Source organism: Cheilinus undulatus, linkage group 22 (assembly GCF_018320785.1).
Source record: "Cheilinus undulatus linkage group 22, ASM1832078v1, whole genome shotgun sequence".
Taxonomy (NCBI): domain Eukaryota; kingdom Metazoa; phylum Chordata; class Actinopteri; order Labriformes; family Labridae; genus Cheilinus; species Cheilinus undulatus.
This window is the reverse complement of record NC_054886.1, coordinates 30,798,297-30,822,682: the sequence shown is the minus strand read 5'-3', so window position 1 is coordinate 30,822,682 and position 24,386 is coordinate 30,798,297. Positions and strand designations below refer to the sequence as shown.

At 38.6% G+C, this 24,386-nt stretch overlaps 1 protein-coding gene across 2 annotated transcripts in view; it reads right to left on the bottom strand.

Annotated features, from left to right (window-relative positions):
• Nucleotides 1–24,386, bottom strand: part of stk26 (serine/threonine protein kinase 26) — a 51,909-nt gene that overhangs the window by 5,658 nt on the left and 21,865 nt on the right. For both annotated transcript variants that reach the window (XM_041779938.1, XM_041779939.1), the window contains exons 2-7: nt 13,399–13,467; nt 13,097–13,258; nt 11,225–11,281; nt 9,722–9,830; nt 9,111–9,268; nt 1,031–1,216 (exon numbers count right to left, since the gene is read on the bottom strand). In XM_041779938.1, the coding sequence (XP_041635872.1) occupies nt 1,031–1,216; nt 9,111–9,268; nt 9,722–9,830; nt 11,225–11,281; nt 13,097–13,258; nt 13,399–13,467 (741 nt within the window). The remainder of the gene's footprint in view (nt 1–1,030; nt 1,217–9,110; nt 9,269–9,721; nt 9,831–11,224; nt 11,282–13,096; nt 13,259–13,398; nt 13,468–24,386) is intronic.

Genomic DNA, 24,386 nt, shown 5'->3' with positions numbered 1-24,386 from the left:
AATATTATACAATTTCACTCCATTAAGGGAAACTGGCTTGACAGTTACATAGAACCTTTTGAACATCCCAAGACTTCAAAAACCTATTTCATAAATTCATTCAAATGAGGTTAATATAAAAAATATTCAAACACATGTAAAATTTCAAAATAGCAATTTTCCAAGTCCAACAAATAAACAGACTTTTACTGTCACAGTTGCTCTCAACTGGTGGGTGAGGACATAAAGGTGGGTCGCGGAGCAGTTTTCAGTGGGTCGTGACCTTTTATTTAACCATGTTTTATTGTGAAATTGTGTAAATTTAAATATCTGATCAATATTTCAACTAATTTATCTCCTCTTCTTGCAATAAATGGCTAGTTTTCCCATGACGAAGTAATTTCAAAGGTTCTCTGGAAAATTGGCAAAAATTGACACAAAATGATGGGGAAGGAGGTATGAAATTTGTCAGTGTTGTCCCTTTTCTTTTTTATATCAGGTGTTTTGGTCCAATCATGCTCCAAACTGCAACATATTCAATTAAGTAAACATGCATTGTTGGAAATGTTTAGGAAACTTGGGCCGCGATCTGTCATAAGACAGACTGGTGGGTCCTGAGGCTGGACCAGTTGAGAACCCATGACTTAACGGAGTATAAATAGCAAAATGTGTTCAAGTTATTGAAAGAAAAAGTGCTAATTCTTCAGTTTAAATCTAAAATATTGTATAAATGCTATGACTAATTGTGTTTCTGGCACACTTTTCTTTCTTTAGTAAATATTGGATTATTTCACCTTTTAATGCCTATGATATTCAAATAAATACTCGACAAAGTCTACACAGGAGTTTTTATGGCTTACAGACCTGATGATTATGGGATGCTCTGGTTTTATCTTTAAAAGTATTGTGGAGTTTTATTCCTGTTGCCTGTTTCTGAAGATAAGTGATAAACTGTCTAGTTAATGTCTCCAGGGGAGGAAACAGTCAAACCTTTCCCTCTGAACTGTTAGAAGCAGATGCAAAACTAGCGTAAAATTTAATTGTGTCTTACATGAGAGGGCTGCTTGTTGAGGCAGGCCTCGGTGAACTCTTTGAAGCTCTTGGAGAAATCTCCAGTCAGCGTTGGAGGGGGATTTTTGGGGATGTGGAACAGCACTCGCATCGGGTGTAGTTCTGAGTTTGGAGGTTCTCCTTTGGCAAGCTCGATGGCCGTGATGCCCAGAGACCAAATATCAGCCTGGAGAGACAAAAAAAAACACTTTTTACAAACTGGCAGTAATCAGACTCTTAACCTGTGCCATCTTAGGTTTTTACCTTAATTTTTACATCATTTGTAAAGTATTGATGAAAATGAGGGGACCTTCTTGCACTGTTTTGCTGATTAACTCTTCCTGAAAAGACAGAACTCCTTCTCCGTAATCCCTGCTTGCATTATGCCAAAGCACCATGCTGCTGACTAAACTTCACCTCCTCCACCCCAGCCTCCTCCTTTATAGCATAAAGCTTCACCTCCTCCACCCCAGCCTCCTCCTTTATAGCATAAAGCTTCAACTCCTCCGTCCCCATCCTCCTCCTTTATAGCACAAAACTTCACCTCCTCCACCCCAGCCTCCTACTTTATAGTATAAAACTTCACCTCCTCCACCCCAGCCTCCTCCTTTATAGCATAAATCTTCACCTCCTCCTCCCCAGCCTCCTCCTTTATAGCATAAAGCTTATATTAAGATTAATGCTACTATGGTAACTGCTTCTGAACTAGTTTAATTGTGTTTAATACGTATTGTCATAAATGTGTCTCTCTATATTATCTGTCATTTTCGATAAAAATATTAAATGTAAGGCAGTAGTGTTCCTGACTCAGCCGCATTTATGAAATTTTTAAAAAATCATAACAGAATTTTTACGTTTTCCGTGCAACATTCAAACACATCAAGGCATTTCATTTACATTTGTCTAATTTACTTAGCTGACCCTGAATGCATCACTTATAACCATCTTTCAGCTCGTTAAGCCCACCAATTAACTTTAATTCTGCCAATTGGATCACATGTTCCAACACTGGGTTAATATTTTTAACTAGAAGGCCTCAAGTTTGGGAAAAATACAGAACCAGGTCTTTAGCAATCCTTGTTTCAATCTTTATCCCTTCATATAATGGATAGTTCCAACCTATTTTTTGGCTTTTTACATCTTGAAACAATGCTTTATGGACTCGTCATGTAAATGTATCCCATAATAGGACTAAGTAGATACACATAATATTAACTAAACATGTTATAAAACCTTGAAAAACAGCTTCTAAGATGCCTGAACCAGAAAGTATTGGACATGTTTTCTTTAGAAGTAGCTTCAGCAGTTAAAAGTTGATGTTGTGTCCGTCATTAATGAGTAAATATACTGATAGGATTAGCCTGTAGTCAGTAAACTTGTTACTCTTTGTGCTAATGATACGGATTATCAGCTCATTGCTCATAACGTAAACGCTCAAACACTCAGGTGCTTCAGATGAGAGCCAGGCTGACTTTTGTTTGCTGTGACACAAACACACCAACCATATGTCACACACAAAGTCGTGTAAACACACACTCAGACGCTACACACAGGTTGAATGTCACACTGTTTCAGCTCGCCCCGATGGCCATGTGGCAGAGAGAGAGAGCAAGAGAGAGAGAGAGAGAAGGGTGGAGGTAAGAGCAGACGTTAGCTCACACAGAGAGTCACATTACAACAAGATGCCCGGTCAGTGTTTGACTGTTAACTCTGCGGCTCCATTACTGTTACACGACCAACATATGGTGACCCAGAGCAGCGGAGAACACAGGAACACACCACGTGTCATGGCGGCTTGTATAAACCCTTCAACTACATACACATGTTAGGATGGAACAAATGCTCCATGGAGGATAGCACACTTTGAAAATACTAAATGTTCTGTCATAGGGGTCTGTATCTCACTACTTGTATTTGATGTTGATTCTTGGGGTCTTAATTCAATTCAAAATTGATCTTTATTCAAAGTGACTTAAAATTTGAAAAGGTCCTTATTTCAGGATCTACTTTGATTTTCTGTCCTCTAAGAATCTGCACATTATCATGTATTGTATGTATTGACAAAACAAGATGTTACCCTGTAAATATGGTGTATTCAATAACCAGCACATCAGCATTTTAATCTCACAGATAAATCTCACATATTGAGGAAGAAACGCTGTTAAAAGTGCCCTTCCTGGTTCCTGCTGTAAGAAATCTAAGAATGTTTAGCAAGTAGTTTGCATTGTTATTTATGTTGGGCACTTTTAACAGCTTTTCTCCCTCGTTGTGTGAAATTCATCAGTGAAACCAAAATGTCAGTTTGCTGTTACACTGTATGGAGTGCTGTTTTTATTTCAGAGTCCTCAATACAAAACAAGGGAGAGGCAGCACTCAATTTGTACTCAACTAACTTCTACACGTCCCATCCTCATGGAGAGGTATCACAGAATAATCAGATTATATCACTAGTAAGCCACGAATGAGTACAGCAACAGAACGACAGCTTCCAGTGGCAGTCTTTGATGCAACATCCAGCAGTGATAAACATATCGTATCTGTCTGCTTTGTTATGGTGGCAGCTGTAGCAAGACACATTCCATTAAAACAAAAAAAAAAAAAAAAAAAAAGAGAGAAGAATTTCTAGGGCTGTAAAATTGTGGGAAAATTTAAGGTCATGTGGGTAAAGTACTCAAAAATATTGAAACCAAAGAAGTACACATCTTTAACTTAAAGTAGACATTTCAAAGAAGTGAAAAGCAAATCACCATTGTAAAGAGAAATAACCTGTTGGATATGCACTATTTCTGCAAGAACAGTGGTAGTTTTATATCTGGAGTTTTATTCAAACATCATCTTTAAACAAATAAAATAAGTGAAGCGTTGAACGATCAAATGAAAACAAAAAAAGTAGATGTTCAGTGTGAAAAATCTACGAAATTACACCTTTAACTTGAAAAACTAATATGCTAAGGCTAGCTAAATAAGTACATATTGCTGTTTTCCCTTGAAAAAATGATGTCGTAAAAACTCTGAAGCCTTACACAGTGTTTTGTTAACAGGTTATAGTAAAGAAAATGTTTTAATTGAGGTAACTGGGGTGAGATTCTTGTTGTGTTGTTTTACTTTTTGCACAGGAAAACAGATATGACAAATCTATTTATAATAGATTATAATTTAGTCCTAAGCGTCATCTCTTGGGGTACTGATGGCCTGGTGGTTTAAGGGGCGTGCTATGTATGCAGGCAGTCAGGGTTCAAGCCCGGCCTGTGGCACCATTTCCTGTATGTCTCTGCCCCGCTCTCTTATCCCTCTCTCTATCCACTGTCCACCTCTACCAATAAAAACATAAAAAGTCCAAAAATATATCTATAAGAATGTCATCTCTTAACCTCGTATCCATTATCACATGGTCAATTAATCCATTTACCTACATGGATTTAGATTAAACACAAGACTAGCACTGACATTAGCTAAAGTCAAAATACAACACACGGTGGACTCCACGTTGACACGTCTTAAAGATGCTAGAAATACAATTGAAAATGTAAACTAGCTGAGAGATAACCTTATTAATAGTAACACATTCACACAATCCTTTAAGTACAGTGGCTGCTGGTTTCCTGTAAGCTTGTTCCTACGGCTCAGGTTTCTCCTGTTATTTACGTAACTGTTGATGAAGTCTGAAACAGTCTCTGCTGTTTCAACAGGAAAAAGTTTGACTGTTTACAATGTAGGAAAGGCTGAACAACACCTGCTAATCAAGAGAAAAGAGAATACATCTCATACACACTGTCTAAATCATACAAATATATTGGTAACTTTCTGTACTTGAACTTACTTTTTTTTCGGGGGGGGGGTATTTTTGGGGCTTTTTTTGCCTTTATTTGAGTGACAGGACAGCTGATAGGACTTTGGATGAGAGAGAGGGGAACGAAATGCTGTGACAGAGCCACAGGCCGGGCTTGAACCCGGTCCACGGGGGTGTGGCCTAACAACTAGGCCACCTGTGCCCCCATACTTGAATTTTCAAACATATTCATCCATTTCCCATGCACTTCAAAGAGGGGGGTGTTTTTCAAACTTTCAGGTATTTTCATCAGTCATTTATATAAGTAAAAGAGGTACATAGTTTAAAAAACATGATATCAACAAGATCAAACATTTGACATCTTCAGATAAAATTATAAAGTACTGATTACAAAATATACATATGAAATTTGTCCAATTTAAAATTCACTCAGTTATTAAGCTTAATCTATTCTGGTATGAAAGTAATGCTTTGAAAAAAATCCTTAAAATATACATTTGAACAGGATGCACAGTACTGTATGTTTCACTTAGTCTATGGACAGTAGGGGTCCAAAGTTTCTTCTTCTACTATTTTGGGGGTTACAGGCTAAAAATCCTTGGAACCCCTGGTAAAAAGTATGCAGTCTTAAAGTTAGTTATTTCAATCTTCCAAATGAAATTTCAAACTGACGTCTTTATTTAAAATTGTTGCATAAAGAAGATAAAACAATGAATATTATAAATAGAAAATGACAGTTTGTAGGAAAGCATGAACTATAATCACTTAAAGAACCCGTTAAATGAAAATAAATCTGTATTTAGGTTTGTTGTATGACAGGTCACTGTGTTATGAACCTCCAGGTCAATTTTCAGTCCAATAAAATGTCTCTAAGTTTATGAAATTAAGCTTCAAAATCAGAAAAATGAGGTAGTAAATTCTGCTCGGGAGAATTATGATCCTCTTAGATTTTAAAAATGCTACAATCTGAATGGAGAAAAGCACTCACGCCATGAGCCTTCCTCTTGACTTTTTGTTGACCTTATAAGAAGAGACACAGCCAGTTTTCTGGCTCAAATCTCTGTTATTACGCTTTAAATGATCCATAGACCACTGTGGCTGATAGATTTGGCAAATTGACCTCACAATGAACAGAAAAACAGCATTTAACTGACTGTTAACTTTCAATAAAGGCAGTGACATCAGCTAACAACAGACTGGACTGACATGAACTGCTCTGTGATTTTATATTGTGGTGTTAGAGGGGCGGGGTCATTCCCTACTGAGGGCTTGTGACATCATGAGCCCACACATTGGCCCCGCCTACATGAAACCCAGCCAGGAAAGCGGTGAAAAATTTTTTAACAGTCTCAATCCAACATGTAGATGTCAGTGTTTTCAAATGTTTACAGCAGCCATATTCCAACATGTCTGGTGTGTTAAGACACAGAGTTTGAATTTCACTTTACAGGGTCTTCAACAGACTGAAAATGACTAAAAACAGTTCTTCCAGATGCTTTACAATGTTGAGAAATCTTACAGTTCCTTCAACTTTATTTACACCCTTTACTTCAATCAGACCTCAAGAACGTCACTAATGAAGAGCAAACAGGCAGGAGCCGTGATTTCAGAGGAAGTTGCACACAAACATTTACCTCAGAGTCTTGTGGCTGTTTGAGGATAAACATAAAACTCGAGAGAGTAATTCCCACATGTTGCGTTCACTATCTACGCACATATGCCTAAAAACACTAAGATGAATCACACACCCTAATGGATCTGCTGTATTTCCAAAACATCCTCAGAGAAGTATTGAAACAAACAAAGACAGACGAAGCCAGGAGACGTCACCTCATTATGTGATTTTATAAAAGACGCTTGTTTACTTTGTTACCAGCTTCAAATACGACTATTTAAAGCTGCATTTAGGCTTTTTGTTTGACTGATAAAAGCAGGTGCAGCTCTGAAGGAGACATTATCTGTTAAGGTCATTCTAGTCTAAAATTAGAGCATGTTTGTGAAATCTTTTTTTTTTTTTAAATGAGGGAATCCCCTGTCTTAAAAGCCACAGTTTTTATCAGATTCATACTGTTTCAGCTTAGAAAAATGGTAAAATTATGTACATGGGGTAAAGTCAACACTGATACGAGGTATCCTGAGAGGTTAGAGAACTAAGCTCTTTGGATCGAGCTGTGCACACAGTCAGAAACGTAAAGTACAACGTACAACAGCCAGCATCTGTGATGGTGTGGGGGTGTATTAGTGCCCATGGCATGGGCCACCTGCACATCTGTGAAGGCTGTATTAATAACGAGGGGTACAGACAGGTTTTAGAGCAACATATGCTTCATTCCAGACAACATCTTTTCAGGTACGTCCCTGGTTATTTTAGCGACACAATGCCAAGCCACATTCTGCATGAGTTACAACAGTCTGGCTTCACAAGCAGGGACTACACTGGCCTCCTGACCTGGAGACTGGTTAGGATTAGGATAAACTTCATGTTTTCAGTAACTCTTTGTGTCGATTTACTTTGCATGTCTCTTTAATCCCTACTCTTCTACATTTTTGATATTTTTCTTTTCATTTTCTTTAATCCTGATATAAATAGAATCTACTCTTCATCTTATTCCCTCTGTGTTTTCTTCTTACACCTAAAAAAAACAGACACCGTGGTTTGTTCTCTACCAAATGCAAATAAAACCAAAAGGACTGTGGAAATAATGCAAACGACCTCAAAGCCAGACACAACAACAAATCCAACTGGCTGAGGTTGCTACGGCGATACGCAAACACTGAAAGGGAATAAAGGTGGCAGAGGAATCCCACAGCCGTAAACTGTATATTTAAGCCAGAAGAGTCTTTAAACAGCCAAACCCTCAAACACCAGAGAAAGCATTAGACGGGTTACCGGGGTTATTTAACAGAGAGGCTGTTTTAGTTGTTCTAGGTTTTATTCTGAGGATGATGATGATACCTAAGCTAGAAGAAGAGTAAAGTTTCTTTGAACAAAATCTTTGTTTTTAAGGCCTAAGTGCAAATGAATCAGTTCCTGTACTCTCTAAGTCTTATGGTTTTTCAAAACCAGCAGGAAAAATGCCAAAAGAGAGGAGTAAAAAATGCCAAATAGGAGACGAAATTTCAAGGTAAAGCAACAAATTAAAACCTCTTTTTTAAGTATGAAAATTCATCACTTCAAAGCTAAAATCATAGGTGCACGAGTTGCAGGGTTTGATTTTAATCATATAGAAATCTCGAAATTCTGTCCTACACTTTTGTAAATCTTCAAAATTATTGCTAGCCAGGAACTGTAGAATCCACCAGTGGCTAGTAGCTAATAAAATATGTTGTTTTACTTTGAAATCTTGTTCCCTTTCTGTCTGGATCTTGCTGAAAATCATGCTTAGGTAAGGGTCAACTGTGATTGGCTGCTCCGTGCATGGGGGAGGGGTTTAACAAATGCTTAAATCAGCATGGAAAATGGCCAAACTACTTCACGTACACGACTACTGTACTCAAGTAAAAGTAAAAGTACTGGTCTATGAATCTACTCCAGTACAAGTAAAAAGTATTTAAAGTTTACTTTAAGTACTGAGTAGCTACTGAGGAGTTGTACTGTAAAATATGATCTTCCCCTACTGACAAAAACAAGAGAATAGATCTCCAACCAGGTTGTTCAGGTAAAGTTACACCTCATTAATAAGGTTAAATACACAGCAAAATTAACAGTGTTAAACTTAAACACTTAAAAAGTTTTTATGTAATGCCATGTGGCTCCCCTGGCAACCAAAGACTGAGGAAAAATACACACTATGCATCCTTTCGGAATCCATCAAGTCCCAGACGGGACCTCTAACTCAGGGGATAACTTCACTCATAGTGCAAATGTGTCTAACAACAGTCAACTTGAAAAATGACCAGACAACAGAAAATATCTTTACACAACTAAACACATCTAACCACTTTGCTCAAGGGCATGATGGGAAACTCTGCCAACACATCCCCCAGATATGAAATACAGTGTAGTCAACAGAGGTGGATAAAGTTCAAGAGTATGATACTCAAGTAAAAGTAAAGTTACTCTGGTTAAAACATACTTAGATAGAAGTTAAACCACGGATTTCAAAATGTACTTGAAAAAGAACAAGTACACAGAAAAACTACTCAATTACAGTACTTTGAGTAAAAGTAATCAGTTACTTTCCCCCCTGCTTCCATCCACCATTATAACTCAAACTTTTAACCTCAAGATCAGTTGTTTCTGTTTCTATGACTATTATAAATATTTTATATTGGTACCAACGTGTGTTACCTTTGAGTCGTAGGCGGACTGTTGGATGACCTCCGGAGCCATCCAGAACGGCGTTCCCACGAAGGTTTCCCTTTTGATCTGTGTGTCCGTTAACTGACCGGCAACCCCGAAGTCTGCGAGCTTCACCTGGCCTTGCTCCGACAGCAGGACGTTGGCAGCTGGATAGGATAAAAACCATCAGGGTTGATTTATTTCATCCTGCAGTGCTATGCATCTAAAGACTGTTGGGAAGCTTTAAATTTGGCCATCATTTTATAAGCAATGCCTTATAAAGAGAGGAGGAAGGATCTGAACTTTTATTCTGGCTGAAGAAAGACTGAAGACTTTTTACCTGAGAGGAAGTCATTCCGTAATGCATATGAAGCCTGATCATAAATTTGACTCTGAGTGGGACCGTAATTTACTAAATGAACATTGAAAGTACTGATAGAACTAGACACTAAGATAGTAAACTCATAAAGAAAATGTTTACAGCCTTTAAATAGATCAATCGAGACTTTTATAGACTCCTATACAATAATACTTCCTGTTACCATCCAAGTTGCTCCTTACAAGCTGTAGGAAATAATTCAGGGTTATGGCTTTGACAGGCTTGAACATCTCCTCTGTACCTTTAATGTCTCTGTGGATCTTCTTCTCTGAGTGCAGGTAGTCGAGCCCCTTCAAGATCTCCTTCAGCATGGTGGCAATCTGAGCTTCATCGAAAGGACCCGCCCTCAGCTGCACACAATCACAAACAGGTCGATGACACAGATATAAAACACTCAATGACATGCCACAGGCTATAGCTGGGAGCTCAAACACACCCTGTTCAGTTTCATTCAAGACAAGACTCAACACACAAATATTAGGCAACTATGGCATCAAGGCCACTCCAGTACATCTCTTATATAACGCTTAACTGACTTGTTTACCATATTTACAGACTGCTTTTTAATTCTTTACAATGCTTTCTTTAAAGTGCTTCATGAACTCAGAAATCTCCCTTTAGATGCAGGCTTTGCCTTCTTTTTTGGATTATTGCACATTCAGTTCCCTTATTTGTAATAAAAATTAGAATTCATCCTTAATTTATGAGACCAAAACGTGGCAAAAAAGAACTGGTAAAAATAGGTGACAAGTGGCAAAAAATTGTCAGAGTGGCAAAAAGAACTGGCAAAATGTGGCAAAAAGAAGTGGGAAAAAAATTGTCAGAGTGGTAAAAAGAATTGGAAAAAAATGAGCCAAAACGGGAAAACGAACTTGTAAAAATTGGTAACAAGTGGCAAAAAGAACTTACAAAAAATGGGGGGAAAAAACCCGATATAAATAGGTGACAAGTGGCAAAAAGACGCAGCAAGAATAAGCAGCAAATGACAAAAAGTGGTAAAATTGGCAACAAATGGCCCAAGAGTGTCAAAGAGTTGCAAAAGCTGTTTAAAAAACAATGGCAAAAAGAAGTGGTAAAAAAAAATGGGCCAAAAGTGGAAAACCAAACTGGTGAAAAATGGTGATAAGTGGCAAAAAGAACTGGCCAAAACTGTCAAAAAAATGGCAAAAAGAAGTGGTAAAAATGTGCCAAAAGTGGAAAAAAAACTGGTAAAAATGGGCGAAAAGTTGCAAAAAGAAGTGGCCAAAAGAAACTGCAAAACTTGGCAACAAGTGGCAAAAAGACGTGACAGAAATGGGTGACAAGTGACAACAAAAGTGGTAAAAATTAGTAAAAAAAATAGTGGGAAATGGCCAAAAAGTATGGTGAAAAATATGGTGAAAAGGTGTTAAAAAGTAGCATGAATAACTAATTTTCACTTCATAACCCAATCATAATCTGACACTTTTCAGCTCCAAAATGAGAAAACTGCTAATAAAATAAATAAAGTCAGGATGCTAAATGCTTCTGACCTAACAAACATGCATTAACATCATTTGTACATCACAACTAGGGAGGGCCCCTTATGGGTTTGTCAGGGGCCCATCCAAATCTATGGACAGACCTGAATGTAAGGATAGATTCCTTTGAATTTAACACTTTTCCAAATAATACTGACACTTACATGTGATTTCTTCATATCTTTCAGGACACTAAATCTTGTTTTTACAATAAGAAATGAATCAAATTCACAATGACAACTCACCAAGTCGAGCGCTGAACCTCCACCGAGATACTCCATGATGATCCATAGTTTACTGCCCTGAAAGAAACAGAAATATGTTTCTATAAATGCAGATAAGACAGAAAATTATGAACCTGCCTGTAAAAGATGATGGCTATCCTGAAAAGATCAACTTAAGGAATAAGACTAATGGCTGTTTCAGACTGGGTGCATGAGAGCTACATAACAGCTGCATCAGTGCTCGCTTTTCATTTTGAGGTGCATGTTAACAAGTCAGGGCTTTCAGACTGCCTGCATGTCTCATGTGTTAATCAGAGTCAAAGCCTCACATAAGCTACAGCATTTGAGCACTGGTAGGGAGAGCTGTGATAGATTTGTGGTTCTTGCACGTATCTCACATGTCAGATAAGCACTTCTCATGCAACAAGAACCTTGAGAACAGAAGGTCAGGTACGGGTACGTATGCTGGTTCGGCACTTCACCTTGTCAACCTTGGTCCTGCACTGCTCCAGCATCCTGATGGCCATCACCTGGACCTACGCCCCATCTCTCCAGGTATATCTTCCCAGCTAACCCTTCAATGGCCGCCCCCGGCACCTAGGCCAACCCACAGGGTCTCAGGCACCCAGTATGCAGTGAGCTGGCCCAGGCCCTGGGAAAGTGCACCAGCGGCTCATGATCTCCTGATCAGAAGTTGAGGGAAACTTTAAGTTTACAGTGCGATTCAATGCTAGACGACATCGATTAGTCCGGTAAGCTCAGCTGTTGTTGATAACTGCTAATACGCCTGCCGTTGTGTTTGGACGAAGACTGGTGTTTCTGCAGTGTTTTACCTTTTTATAGCTTGCACGAGTCGTGTCCAACTCCTGACTATTTTCTGTTTGAAGAAACCCGAAATAATCCAGTATCTTTACCCTTAGCCTGCTGGTTGTAGATGAACACTGTACATGTTTCCGGTCTGAGTACCAATGGGTTTTGGTCTAAGGAAAGAGACGTGCTGGCTTTTTTGTTAACTGCACCATGGGGGATGTATGTGTTAAAACTGCCGTCACATGGTTACACTTCTGACTTGACTCGCTTTTTTTGAACAGAATGCTTTTATTTTGAATTTTCCCTGGCTCTAATGAGCTAAGCAGTCATTCAAGTCACTTGTTGAGAGATTTACTGAGGTTAAACTAATAAAGAAAGACAGGGTCGTGACAGCAGGATGATACGATGCAGTACACGAGCATGTGCAGGTAGTATTTTTTTTTAAAAATTCCCTACATCTATTAAAACAACTCCAAAAGACTACTGAGCTTGAAAATTTCTTATCAGCAATGACTTTATGTTTCATCCATTTCTCAGAAATCCACCTGTCAGCTATTACTAACGAATATGATGCATGTTGAACATGTATTTCTAAGTCCAGAAGAACTGCCGATTTCTGGGGCAACTTTTGGTTTCAGGCGTTTTGGGAGTGCAGTTTTCCTACTTGGGTTTTTCACCCAAAACTCCATAACATATTAGCATCAAACCCAGTGACAGACAACATGGCAGAAATATTCAGCTAAAATATCTCAATTGCCCCCTTGTGGCCGGCTGCGATACAGGGAGCGGGTTCACTATTAGAGCCTGAAAATTACAAACATTCAAAAGAAAAAAAAGGTTTTAAAAAATATGTTTATCAGACCAATTCAAAAAGTTTATTTTCAAAGTTTGGTACAATTGTAGTTGATGACTTCTGACCTAGTATGAAAGCAATAACAGAGCGAGCTGCACTTTAGCTTCACATACACGTACCCAGTCTGATAGCTGTTACTTACTCATCAGTGCCTTAAATTTTGTTTCCTATCACCCGAGATTAAATGGTTCAGTTTGCTTTAAAAGGCTGGAGTATGAAGCATATTTTACCTTCAGGTAGGAGCCATAGTATTTGGTGATGTAGGGGCTGTCACACTGACTGAGCACCGTGATCTCCTGCTGGATGTCCTCGATTTCATCCTCGGCCTCCTCCAGGTCGATCGTTTTGATGGCAACGACTTTCTGAGTGCGATTATCGATGCCTTTAAACACCTGTGGGAGGAATAGCATGTGAATTAAAGACAGGACGAAGAATTTTAAGACTAATTCATAGTCGAAGTTTGAGGGAAAATGGGATAAGCATAAGCATAAGTCCAATAATTCACAAATCTTTAAAAAAAAATCATACACACCTCTCCAAAAGATCCTTTTCCAATACGATCCAGTTTGGTGAACAACTCATCCGGATCGATCTGAGTGCTCTGAGAGGATAGCGAGGAAAGGAGACAAGAAAAAACAGGTTAATCATGGTTTATATTATCACAGTTATTAGATATGTGGTAAAAAATGTACACAAACTGCAAGAACTTCAACATTGGAACTATGCACCAAGTCTGAGCCTTCCCATCATAATAATGTAACTCCAGAGGAAACAGAAAGACAAAATTCTTATTTATGGTCAAACTAAAGGTGTAACATTAGAAGATTTGCTTTTATTATAAAGTCTACAATGAATTTTATGTATTATTGTCATTATTTGGTCACAAAACTGCAGTAAACTTCCAAAACTCTGCAGCTAAGAGTTTCCATCACATTCCCAGCAGCTTCGACTCTTATTTCCTCTCACACAAAAGTTTGCGACACGACTGCAGTGTTGCCACCACAGAGCGACACAAACTACACACACACCAATAAACACACACACACATGTGCTCAAAAACCCATAAAAACACAGAAGGAAGCCAGCATGACAGTTAAAGATAACAGGAACTGCTCTCACAGCTGCCTCACCACACAAAACTATCTCCACTGACTTACACTCATTTCCTAAACTCTGCACTGTGCTCGCGCTGCGGTTATACCCCAAAAAAACTTGACAGTTTACAGGAAGAAATGTCCCAGTTAGGTTCATAAATGAGAACTTCATGGCTGATTTCTTCCTTTGAATAAGTTGTTGTTTGCATTAATGTGAAGCTCGTCTGGTTTAGTCATGTTTTAAGCTTCAAAAACAGCAAAAAGGTCAGAAGATCACAAATAAACTGAGTGTTTCTGCAGAAGAGCAAAAAAAGTCTGTGTTTGGTGCTTAAGTAGAAGACCTACAAACTGATGACATCCTTTCTTACTTCATTACACCCAAGTGGTTAGTGTCGTCCATCTGTTTCTGGTCAGCCTCAGCTGAATTATAAATAGAAGGGGTCGTCCCATACTGGTTTTCAGGGTCAACATTGAATATGAGTAGATCATAAGACCCATGATGGATTTTTGGAACCAATACTTGACAAGCAAATTTACTTAAAGAAACAAAGTCAATTTGAAGAATTTTAAAAGCAAATTGGCCTGTTCACTGCTAGCTCTGTATGTGAAACAGTGCAGAGCAGCAGGAGGAAAGGAAGTGATGTCAGCGTTCCCAATCACATCAGCTTCACTTGGGTGGCCATTCATGTAGATTGACGCCATACATTTACGCAAATATTTACAGCCTGTTTAGGCATTTTCATATTTAATCGGCGGCATTTGATTTCCCTTCCCTTAACACCTCGGCTTCTGTAGCCTCATATCTTTTTGCTATTGTTTGCAGACAGGGGCGTAGCTAAGGATTTTGGGGCCTCAGAAAGAATATTACACAGGGCCCCCCTCAACTGGCTAGCTAAGCAACACATGTTGCAACATTTTTATAAATATCTATGCATTTAAATATATTTATGGACCACAATTTCAGGATGTATGAGCAATATTTTTAGTATGGTGAAATTAAATTTACTTGAATTATTTTGCAGCGCTGGACTACACCATGTTGACATTTTTAAGGGAGGAGCAGGGGACCCTCAATATTTTATTTAACTCTATTTAATACAAATTTCAGTCTGTTGACCCATTCATGTAGTGATTTGAATCAATAATGACATTTCCTTTCCTTTCTTTTTCTTTTTTTTTTTTAAGATTTAATTTTGGGCCTTTTCATGCCTTTATTAGATAAAGGAAGGACAGTGGACAGACTTGGAAGCAGGAAGCAAGAAGCAAGTGGAGAGAGACGTGGTAAAGGGCCACAGGCCGGATTCGAACCTGGGCCGTCTGCGTACATGGGTAGTGCCTTAAATCCCTCGACCATCTGCACCCCATGACACTAATTTCTAAGGAAAAAATAAATGAAAACACATTAGAGGCTTCCCAAGGGCCCCTCCCTACTGTGGGCTTGGGTAATCAGTACCCTTTTCCTCCCGTGCTACGCCCATGTTTGCAGATCAGCAGGAAGAAATAAAGACTAAATGATGGAACAACACAGATTTGAAAGCACGTGTTGATTTTTTTGGGCCTGAATGTCAGTGCAAGGTTGCAGGAATTGCACACAAAAAAACAGCCTCCAGTTAAAAAGGTTGGGGTGCTGCATGAAATGTAAATAAAAACAGAATATGATGATTTGCAAATCCCATAACCCCATATTTTATTCATAATAGAACATAAACAACATATCAGATGTTGAAACTGAGACATTTTAGCATTGATGGATGTGGTATGTGGTTTAGTACTGTCATGCTGAAATATGGAAGCTCCTCCCTAAAAGAGATGTTGTCTGGATGGAAGCATATGTTGCTCTAAAACCTTTCTCTACGTTTCAGCATTGATAGTTCATTTCCAGATGTGTAAGGCACTAATGCAAGCCCATACCATCAGAGATGCAGGCTTCAGAACTGAGCCAGGGGAACAAGCTGGATCGTCCCTCTCCTTTTTAGTTTCCAAAAGAATCTCAAATTTGGATTCATCTGACCACAGAACAGTTTTCCATTTTCCCTCTGCCCATTTTAAATGAGAGAAGACGGCGCTGTTTCCAGATAAGATTCACATGAGGCTACTTCTGTGTATGACCAGCTTTAACTTACATTTGTGGAGGGTACAGTGAACTGTGTTGGCAGAGGTGTTCCTGAGCCCATGCAGTGATTACCAGTACAGAATCATGCCTGCTTTTACTGCAGGGCTGCCTAAGGGCCCCAAGATCCCAAGAATCCAATATTGACCTTCGGCCTTGTCCCTTGCGCAGACAGACTTCTCAGATTCTCTGAATTGTTTGATATAATGGACTGTTGATGGTGAGATATTCAAATTCTTTATAATTTTAGGCACAGTTTTTTGTGATTTGGTTAACCTCTGCCCATCTTTACTTCCGAGAGACTCTGCCTCTCTTAAATGCTCCTTTTACACTCAATCATGTTATTTATGTGTTCTCAATTAACCTAGTAAGTTTTAAAATGCTCCTCAAGCTGTTTATAAGTCCACTTCCTTTCCAGCCTATTGTTGCCCTGTCCCTACTTTCTTGAGATGTATTGTTTCCAACAAAGTCAAAATGAGTTAATATTTTCATGAAATGATACAATGTCTCAGTTTCAACATCTGATATGTCGTTGTGGGTTTGTGAGATTTAAAAATCATTTCATTCTGTTTTTATTTACATTTTACACAGCGTCCCAACTTTTATGAATCTTGGTTGTACTCAGTTTCAATGATATGAGGAAAATTGCACACAAATGTATATATTTAGTTATTTTTTTACAGTACCCTGGCAAACATGGGTGCTGACCGTCACCCCAAACTGCTTGACATCACGTCCTATAGAAGCCAACAGAACAACATCATCTGCAAAAGGTAGAAGTCCCAAAACAAAAACGCCCCCCGCCCCTGCTACACCCTCCTGTCCATGAAAACTCCTCAACAGACCCAGAGACTCTGAACAGCCTAATGACTACTTACATATCATGACACATCCCTTCTCTCTCTACAACATCCCGTTCAAAGTAAACATTCCTAAAACTGCAGCAGCAGCTCCTCTCTGGCAGGATGATCAGTGGAAGGTTTCAGCGCGTCAGTGCTGCAGTCACGGCCTCAACAAGCCCTGGTTATGCAAGCCAGAGCAACGCACATAGAAACCATGACACACTCTCACAAGTTGTTCTTATAAGTCCAGAGTTAGTTGGAGAAACCTCAGATAAACACACCCAAAGAAGCGCCTGATTTGATGCTGGCTGAGTTTCCTCCCTGAACTAAAAAAAGGAACATTTAACACACACAGACGGTGCCCACAATGTCGCCACACCCTGTCAGCAAATACAGTGGTTGGTGTCTAATGATACTTTTAGTCTGGTGGAGAGGGAGGCAGAGAAAACAGGCGAGGAGAGGCAGAGATGAGAGAGAGTGAAAACACAGAGAGGGAAAATAAAGGACAATAACACGGGGAATCCCTGCACAACTCACAGAATAACTAGAGCTTTCTACAACGACTGTTAACACAATATATCATAAAAGCATCTTTGCAAATACTTTTTGTTGGTAACTGTCATAGAGAGATGCCAAGTAATCATCACATTATGTAATGACCATAAATCATAAAAAGGCTCAAACATATTTTTAAACAATAAGCTATAAATTTAACTTAAACTACCACAGTGTTAACTATACCAGCAACACTATTAACACTCTGCCAAGGCAATTCTGCTATCATATATTGAACACATTCAAAAGCACAAACACAAGGTTAAATGTCACTAAAAGGTGCTTTTATTTGATTACTGTTAATAGAAACACCAGAAGTGGTTTAACGTGTTACTTCAGGGCCATAAATCATGAAAAGTGCTCAATACACTTCATCTACGGGCTTGGAAATTAATAGAAAAATAGAAAATAATTACAGAGTGATACCTTAATTCTCCAATACATGTTTACTTTTTGAAATGTATAATAATAAAGGAGGAGCTGGGGTGGAGGAGGGCTGCAAGAGCAGCTTGCAGAGAGAGTGGCAGAGCCTGAGCAGCATGACAGTGATTGGCTAGTGTGCTTAGGGGCAAATCAGCTGGCCGTCAGTTAATGAGAGCTTGCATTAGATCAGCTGATCAGGGCAGAGCTGGACTCCATAGCCTGCCTGAACTAACGCTAAAGGCAAATACACAATTCTAGGTTTTTGGGGACGCTGATCAGATTTCAGGAGGCCTGATTTGGTCCGAGCTGCTACTGGCTCCACCTCTGGGATATCATTGGTATTGCTACTTGCTGTCAAAACTCATCCAGGAGTTAGAAAACAAGATGTTATAAGTCTAATTACCTCCGGTTTGTTGGTTTGTTTGTTAGTTTGTTAGCAACATAACTCAAAAAGTTACAGACGGATTTTGATGAAATTTTCAGGAAATGTCAGAAATAGCATAAGGAAGAACTGATTAGACTTTGGGAGTGATCCGGATCACCGTCTGGATCCAGGAAAATTTTAAAGGATTCTTTACGATTGGGAGATAGGGCTAATGACGGAAGCGCTCTTCGAATGCTTTTCTAGTTACTAATCGTTTTACTTTGTACAGTGTTATCTTAGTTTAGTCACAAAAAACTCATCAATAAATTCTTCTTGTTGACTAGGGGTGTACATCACCAGTTTCATTACAATACGATACAATATTGATTCTCAGAACAATGATTCGATATCGATTTGATTCAGAGGCCTGCAATCGATATCAGACGATACTGTGAACCCATTTACGACAATCTTTTCACATAAAGGAAAAAACAAGGAACATTACAAGGAACATTTGTGTTATACCATGTTAAATTTACATGGTTCTGCTTATGTTCTGTGCTGTTTACCTAACCCTAAAACAGAAACAGTTTGTGTGATGTAAACAGCCACTCATTAAGTGTCTTCTCAACAATTTTTTACACCAACTAGGCTAACTTTTGCCATTTTAACTCAGAAACATCAAAGGTCAGTACTTCACCTTTAGTAAGTGCAAATATAGCACATATTCCTGTGACTTGGTGATCTATTTCACAACACCAAAATGTGAATTTTTTCTATCTTAGCACTGTCTTCTGCTGAAACTATGAAGTACAATACAGCCGAGCAAAAGCTCCACATTCAAATGTGGGACATATTAATTTTTTTCTAGAATTTGCTAAATGCCAATCAAAATTTGACCCATAGTTTGGACACCTCTGCTATAGGCAGACCTGACATTTGAGGTCTGAACTCTAAATTAAAAATCAGTCCCAAAAATCCCCATTTTGACTGTAGCTTCTGCAGTTATGGTCTAAAGAAAATAAAGAGAATCATATTCAAAATGCATGCATCACTGTGCCGTTTCAAGCTGTAATATTTACCCTCCTGTTAAGTTTCACTTCCACTATGAATGTTTAGGAGGCGTCAAAGAGGCTTTGGAGGCAGTAGCTGAAGCATGGATGATGCAAGGCCAGTTTACTGTGAACCGGTGGAGCCATTAAGATAGAAATGAAGAGCAATGATGATGTGAAGTGGATTGCGTCAACCTACTGTTTATGCAATCAACGGCTAGGACATAAGGGAGGAAGTGGTCAAGATGTTGAAATCAAAGAAATACTGAGGTGTGCGAGCTCCTTACTCTCAACATATCACTGAGGCAGTAAAAGATGCTCCAGTTCACACAGCTCAGCCTCCAGCCTTGTTTTAAAGTGTTTGATGCTGCTGTCGCTCATCGTCAGTGATGCTGCTCTGTTACTCATCAGCATCAATGCCTCTATTTCACAATGCTGACTTGGCAGAGGGGGGCACCAAATAACAGGACCAATTCAAATGTCTTAAGATGACAATGGTGGAGTTTTTTTTACAGCTCTTTTGTGGAAATTCATGTGAAAATGTCTATCGAGATCCAAAAAGTACAAGCTAGCTCGTTCTGATGGGTTGACTTCCTATACATGAAAGTAGGGATGGGTATCGCTGCCAGTTGAACTTGGGATAAGAAAAGGAAAACAGTGAAATTTTATACAAAAATCACAAATTTCATGCAGATTCTCTTGCCTTTCGTTTGGGATGGCGAGGTATGGATATGAAGTATCAGTAGCGGTGCTGTAATGTGATCCATTAGGTATCAGATTTGTTAGGGCCGGTACCATGTCAGTGCCAGATTTCAATACTCATTTCTAATAATAAAGTTTACAGAGTTTCAATTCCAAGCTTTTTATTCTCACTTGTTTTATAAGATTTGATCTTTATCATTTTAATAAATGACAGGGACGGACGATAATTAGCAGATTTAGCTTTAAATGTACTGTATCACAGATAAGGATGTTCATAAGCATCCTTTTCCGCATTCGGCTTAACTCTCATTTAAATTTCATTTAACCGACTAGTCTAAATAGGAAAATTCCTAAGACAACAGTCAAATTCCTCACAAGGTCATTGTGTCAGCAGGATGTGTGCCTGATACAGTGTGGCTAACATCACAAGCTAGCGCCGCCAGCTCTCATCCCTCTTTGCAGATTGATATCAAGCTTTGATACGTGGTCTCTTTTCACTTACACATGAGGTCAACCCTCGACAGCCTACGTACCACATTATTTTTATTTACGTCTTAAAAAACTGTCGTACCACGCTGTTCCTACTACACGCTAACTGCTAAGGTACCGCTAAGCTTCTCATGTTTACATCCAGCAAAATGCTGTGGGGAAGCACATACAGGAAGGTAGCAGCTATTAACTGAAGCTAGAACAGCCTCTGATGGTGGGAAGTTCATTACAGTTTAAAAGAGCATTCTAGACCGGGATTTTAAGCCTGTGCTTATGAGAAATTAAAGGTTATTAGTTTAACCAACTAGTGACGCTCGTGCCGGCTAATTTGCCAAACTACTTTATGGGGCTGACAGCATGGGCGTAGCACAGAGGGGAAAAAGGGTACTGATTACCCAGGCCCAAAGTAGGGAGGGGCCCTAAAATGTGGTTTTATTTACTTTTCTTTGTAATTAGTGTCATTACTGAATCAAAAGCATCTAAATCATTGACACTCAACGTGTGGCTCTGTTGTGATGATCTGTGGCTCTTTTATGTCTTAATTTGAAATATTATTCCCCCAGAAAACCTTTATAAAGAGAAACTATGACCTCAGAAATGATCCATTGCAAGTCACATTCATCAGTTTGAATCCTTTTTTACAATTTTTTACCAATTTCTTTCATTTTTTTGGCTTAGTCAATTTTTACTGCTTTAAGCCCACTTTTGCCATTTCTTTTGCCACTTTTTGCCCATGTTTACAACTTCTATCCCATTTTTGCCACCAGATTTTTGCCTCTTTTATCCTGCTTTTTGCCATTTGTCCCCTTTTTTGCCACTTTTTACCCATTTAAACCACGTTTTGCCATTAAATGCCATTGTTTTCAGCATTCTTGCTCATTTGAGTCACTTTTACACTCATTTTTTTACCAATTTTTTTGCTGTTTTCATGCATTTTTTTGCCACCTATAACTCATTTTGAGATAACTTCTCACCAATTTTTGCCACTTCCTACCCTATTTTGCCACTTTTTTTCCCTGTTTTTCCACTTTTCACCCACTTTTTGCCTTTTATACCTACTTTTCCCCTTTTTTGCCGCTGTTTGACCATTATTTCCCACCTTTAACTTATCTTTATTGCCACTTTAATCAGTTTTAGCCACTTTTCACCACTTACATTGGGGCTCTTGCAAAGGCATTTTTCAACACTTTGGTTCTTTGGTTGAGCAAGGTTGAGTAATGCTGATCGAAATGAACTGGTCAACAGACTGAAATTTCTATCAAATAGATTAAAATAAAATACTGGGGGGCCCTGCTCCTCCTTTAAAAATGTCTAAATGGTATAGTCCTGCAACCCTAAATAATGCAAGTAAATTCAATTTAACCATAGTAATAAAAAATGCTCTTATATTGGGAAATAATGGTTTAGAAATACATTTAAATGCAAAGATATTTGCAAAAACGATGCAAAATTTGTAGCTTGGTTAGCCAGTTAAGAGGGGGCCCTGTGTAATATTTTTTCTGGGGGCCCAAAATCCCTAGCTACGCCCCTGGCTGAGTCGCGGCCCCCTTAGACCAATCGATTGGTTGGTGCCTGGGTGCGATTTTGGTCGACCAAGTTTTCTTTGGTTGACTACAGGCCTACTTATTTAACCGTTTGACCTGTTAAACGCATGCATCTCTAATTCCAGATATTTACGTCTGATAATTTGGCTGTGAATATCAGCATATATTGACTGTAAATTTTGGTCCTATATATTAATAAATCAGTGGGGTTTTAGGTTGGACCAACAGGCCTATGTCAGTTCAGGTCTTCTTTTTTATTTATCCTCATTCTTTTAACTTTGAAGTATATTTTAAGGACAAAAGGTTGCTTCTTTAATTTACCTTCAAACATTAAAGTGTGTTCATGGGATGTTTTAGGTCTGAAAAACATATGAGACTGTAAATGTGGGTATATAAGATATTGGCTAAAATCCAGCATCATGCATCCCTTATTAATGACATTAACCAGATCTTTTGGCAGATTTTATGTGAAAGTTGCTTTGTGAGAAACTGAGTTTTGGTTCCCAAACTTTGACAACAAATTCATGCAGTTCAGAAGAGAATTTAGAGCAGGAGTTTTCTGCATTTTCAGGCTTTTACAACATGAATTTTTTTATTTATTATGTACAATATTTGATGCTTTGGTACAGAAACAGGTATTGATGTCAGATTTTGACTACAAATTCTATTAAAATTTAACAATCAGGCATCAAACAGGCCAAATTTATATCAATAAAGAGCAAAAGAAAACCATTAGAAATGTTAATAATCTGTCTCTGAGGTTATCAGTTATATGTCATAGTTTTGGCTTCTAAGAGTAGAAAATCTCTCATGAAAGATGAGCTTCTTAAAATAAACAGCATCATATAAAGCTCATTTTATAGTCAAACATCCCAGCAGAGCCATCAAAGGCATCAAACAGGACAAATAAGCGATCACTAATGTTCATTCAGCGAGCATCAAGCCAAAACTTCTGACCTAAATGCAGTAGCTCCCTTCTAAAGACCTGTTTGGACAGCTAATGTGCTTAAACATCTTTGCACGTTCAGGTATGCGACTCCTGCTCAAACTCTGCTTCACATCAGGATGTGCACTGGAGGTATTTTTAGTAACACTAGCAGCACGGCTAGCATCAGTCTGTCAAATCTCTACTTCTGCTCACACTAAATCATCGGTAAAACTTCTGACATTTAAATTTAACAGTGGCAAAAAAACATCTGTGGTTTTTAGTGGAGGGTCTTTGCAGCTCCTGAAGGGGTTTAATATGTTAAATACTGAGAGTTTAACTTTTTCAGAGCAGAACCAGTACTCACAAGCGGTTTTGTGTTTCGTGCTGATTATCTGCTACAGGGCAGAAAGGGATGCTTGATAAGAGCAAAAGCAGTTGCTATTATTCTGATCAATACTGAGATTTTTAAAGATCTGCATCTGTGCATGGACTTCATATTATTTATCAAAGTCTATAATCCTCAATGGCAGCGGTTCCAATCTCTTTCAAGAGGATCTGGCTGCAGACCTCTAAGGTGGGGCGTTCGACTGCAGACCTCATGGGGTGACCTCGACTGTGGGGCGGGAAATGATGCACATTACCCAGGCTGGAATCAGAAAGATGGATGGAATGACAAATTACTGGTTACTGTAATTGGCTATTTTTCACAATAGCAGATTTTATGAATAAAAATGAAAATATATACAGGGGAATCAATTTGAAAATAACACAAACTACAGAAAACCCCAAGAGGGTTAGGGTTAGGCACCCAAACCCTAAAGGTTAGGATAAGGAAGTAGGGCTGAACGATTTGCAAAAATAATCTAATGATGACCCCCACCCCCACCCCCACCCCCCCAATATTACGATTAATCACAAGGTTCTTCAACTTGTGCAGTTTTTACATATTCAAGCAATAAATCATTCTACATTGTAACCTACATTAAATCAGGAACACTCACTCATTTTAAAAAATTGACACTTGCATGTTTTCATAATGTGCATAAAATCTCTGCTGCTGCAAAAAATGAATGTATTAGACTGCTATTTTGACACATTTCAAGTTAAAGAAATATTGCGATTAATTGCCCAGCCCCATAAAGGAAGGGGGAAAAAAAAAAACACACCACAGCGGGGTGGGGGTTTCTCTTTTGTTCAATTTAAAAGAAAAACTGGAAATGTGTATTGTAAGCATATTGACACTCTGTGCTTCTATATTTCCAAATAAAAATTATTCTACAAAAAAACACCACAAACTACGGGAAACCCAACAAGGGCTAGTACATCACTTCCTGCCCCACAGTGGAGGTCGCCCCATTGGAGAGGTTATGTGATAGATTTAAAAAAAGACCTTTGCTTGAGCTATCCATAAGTGTTT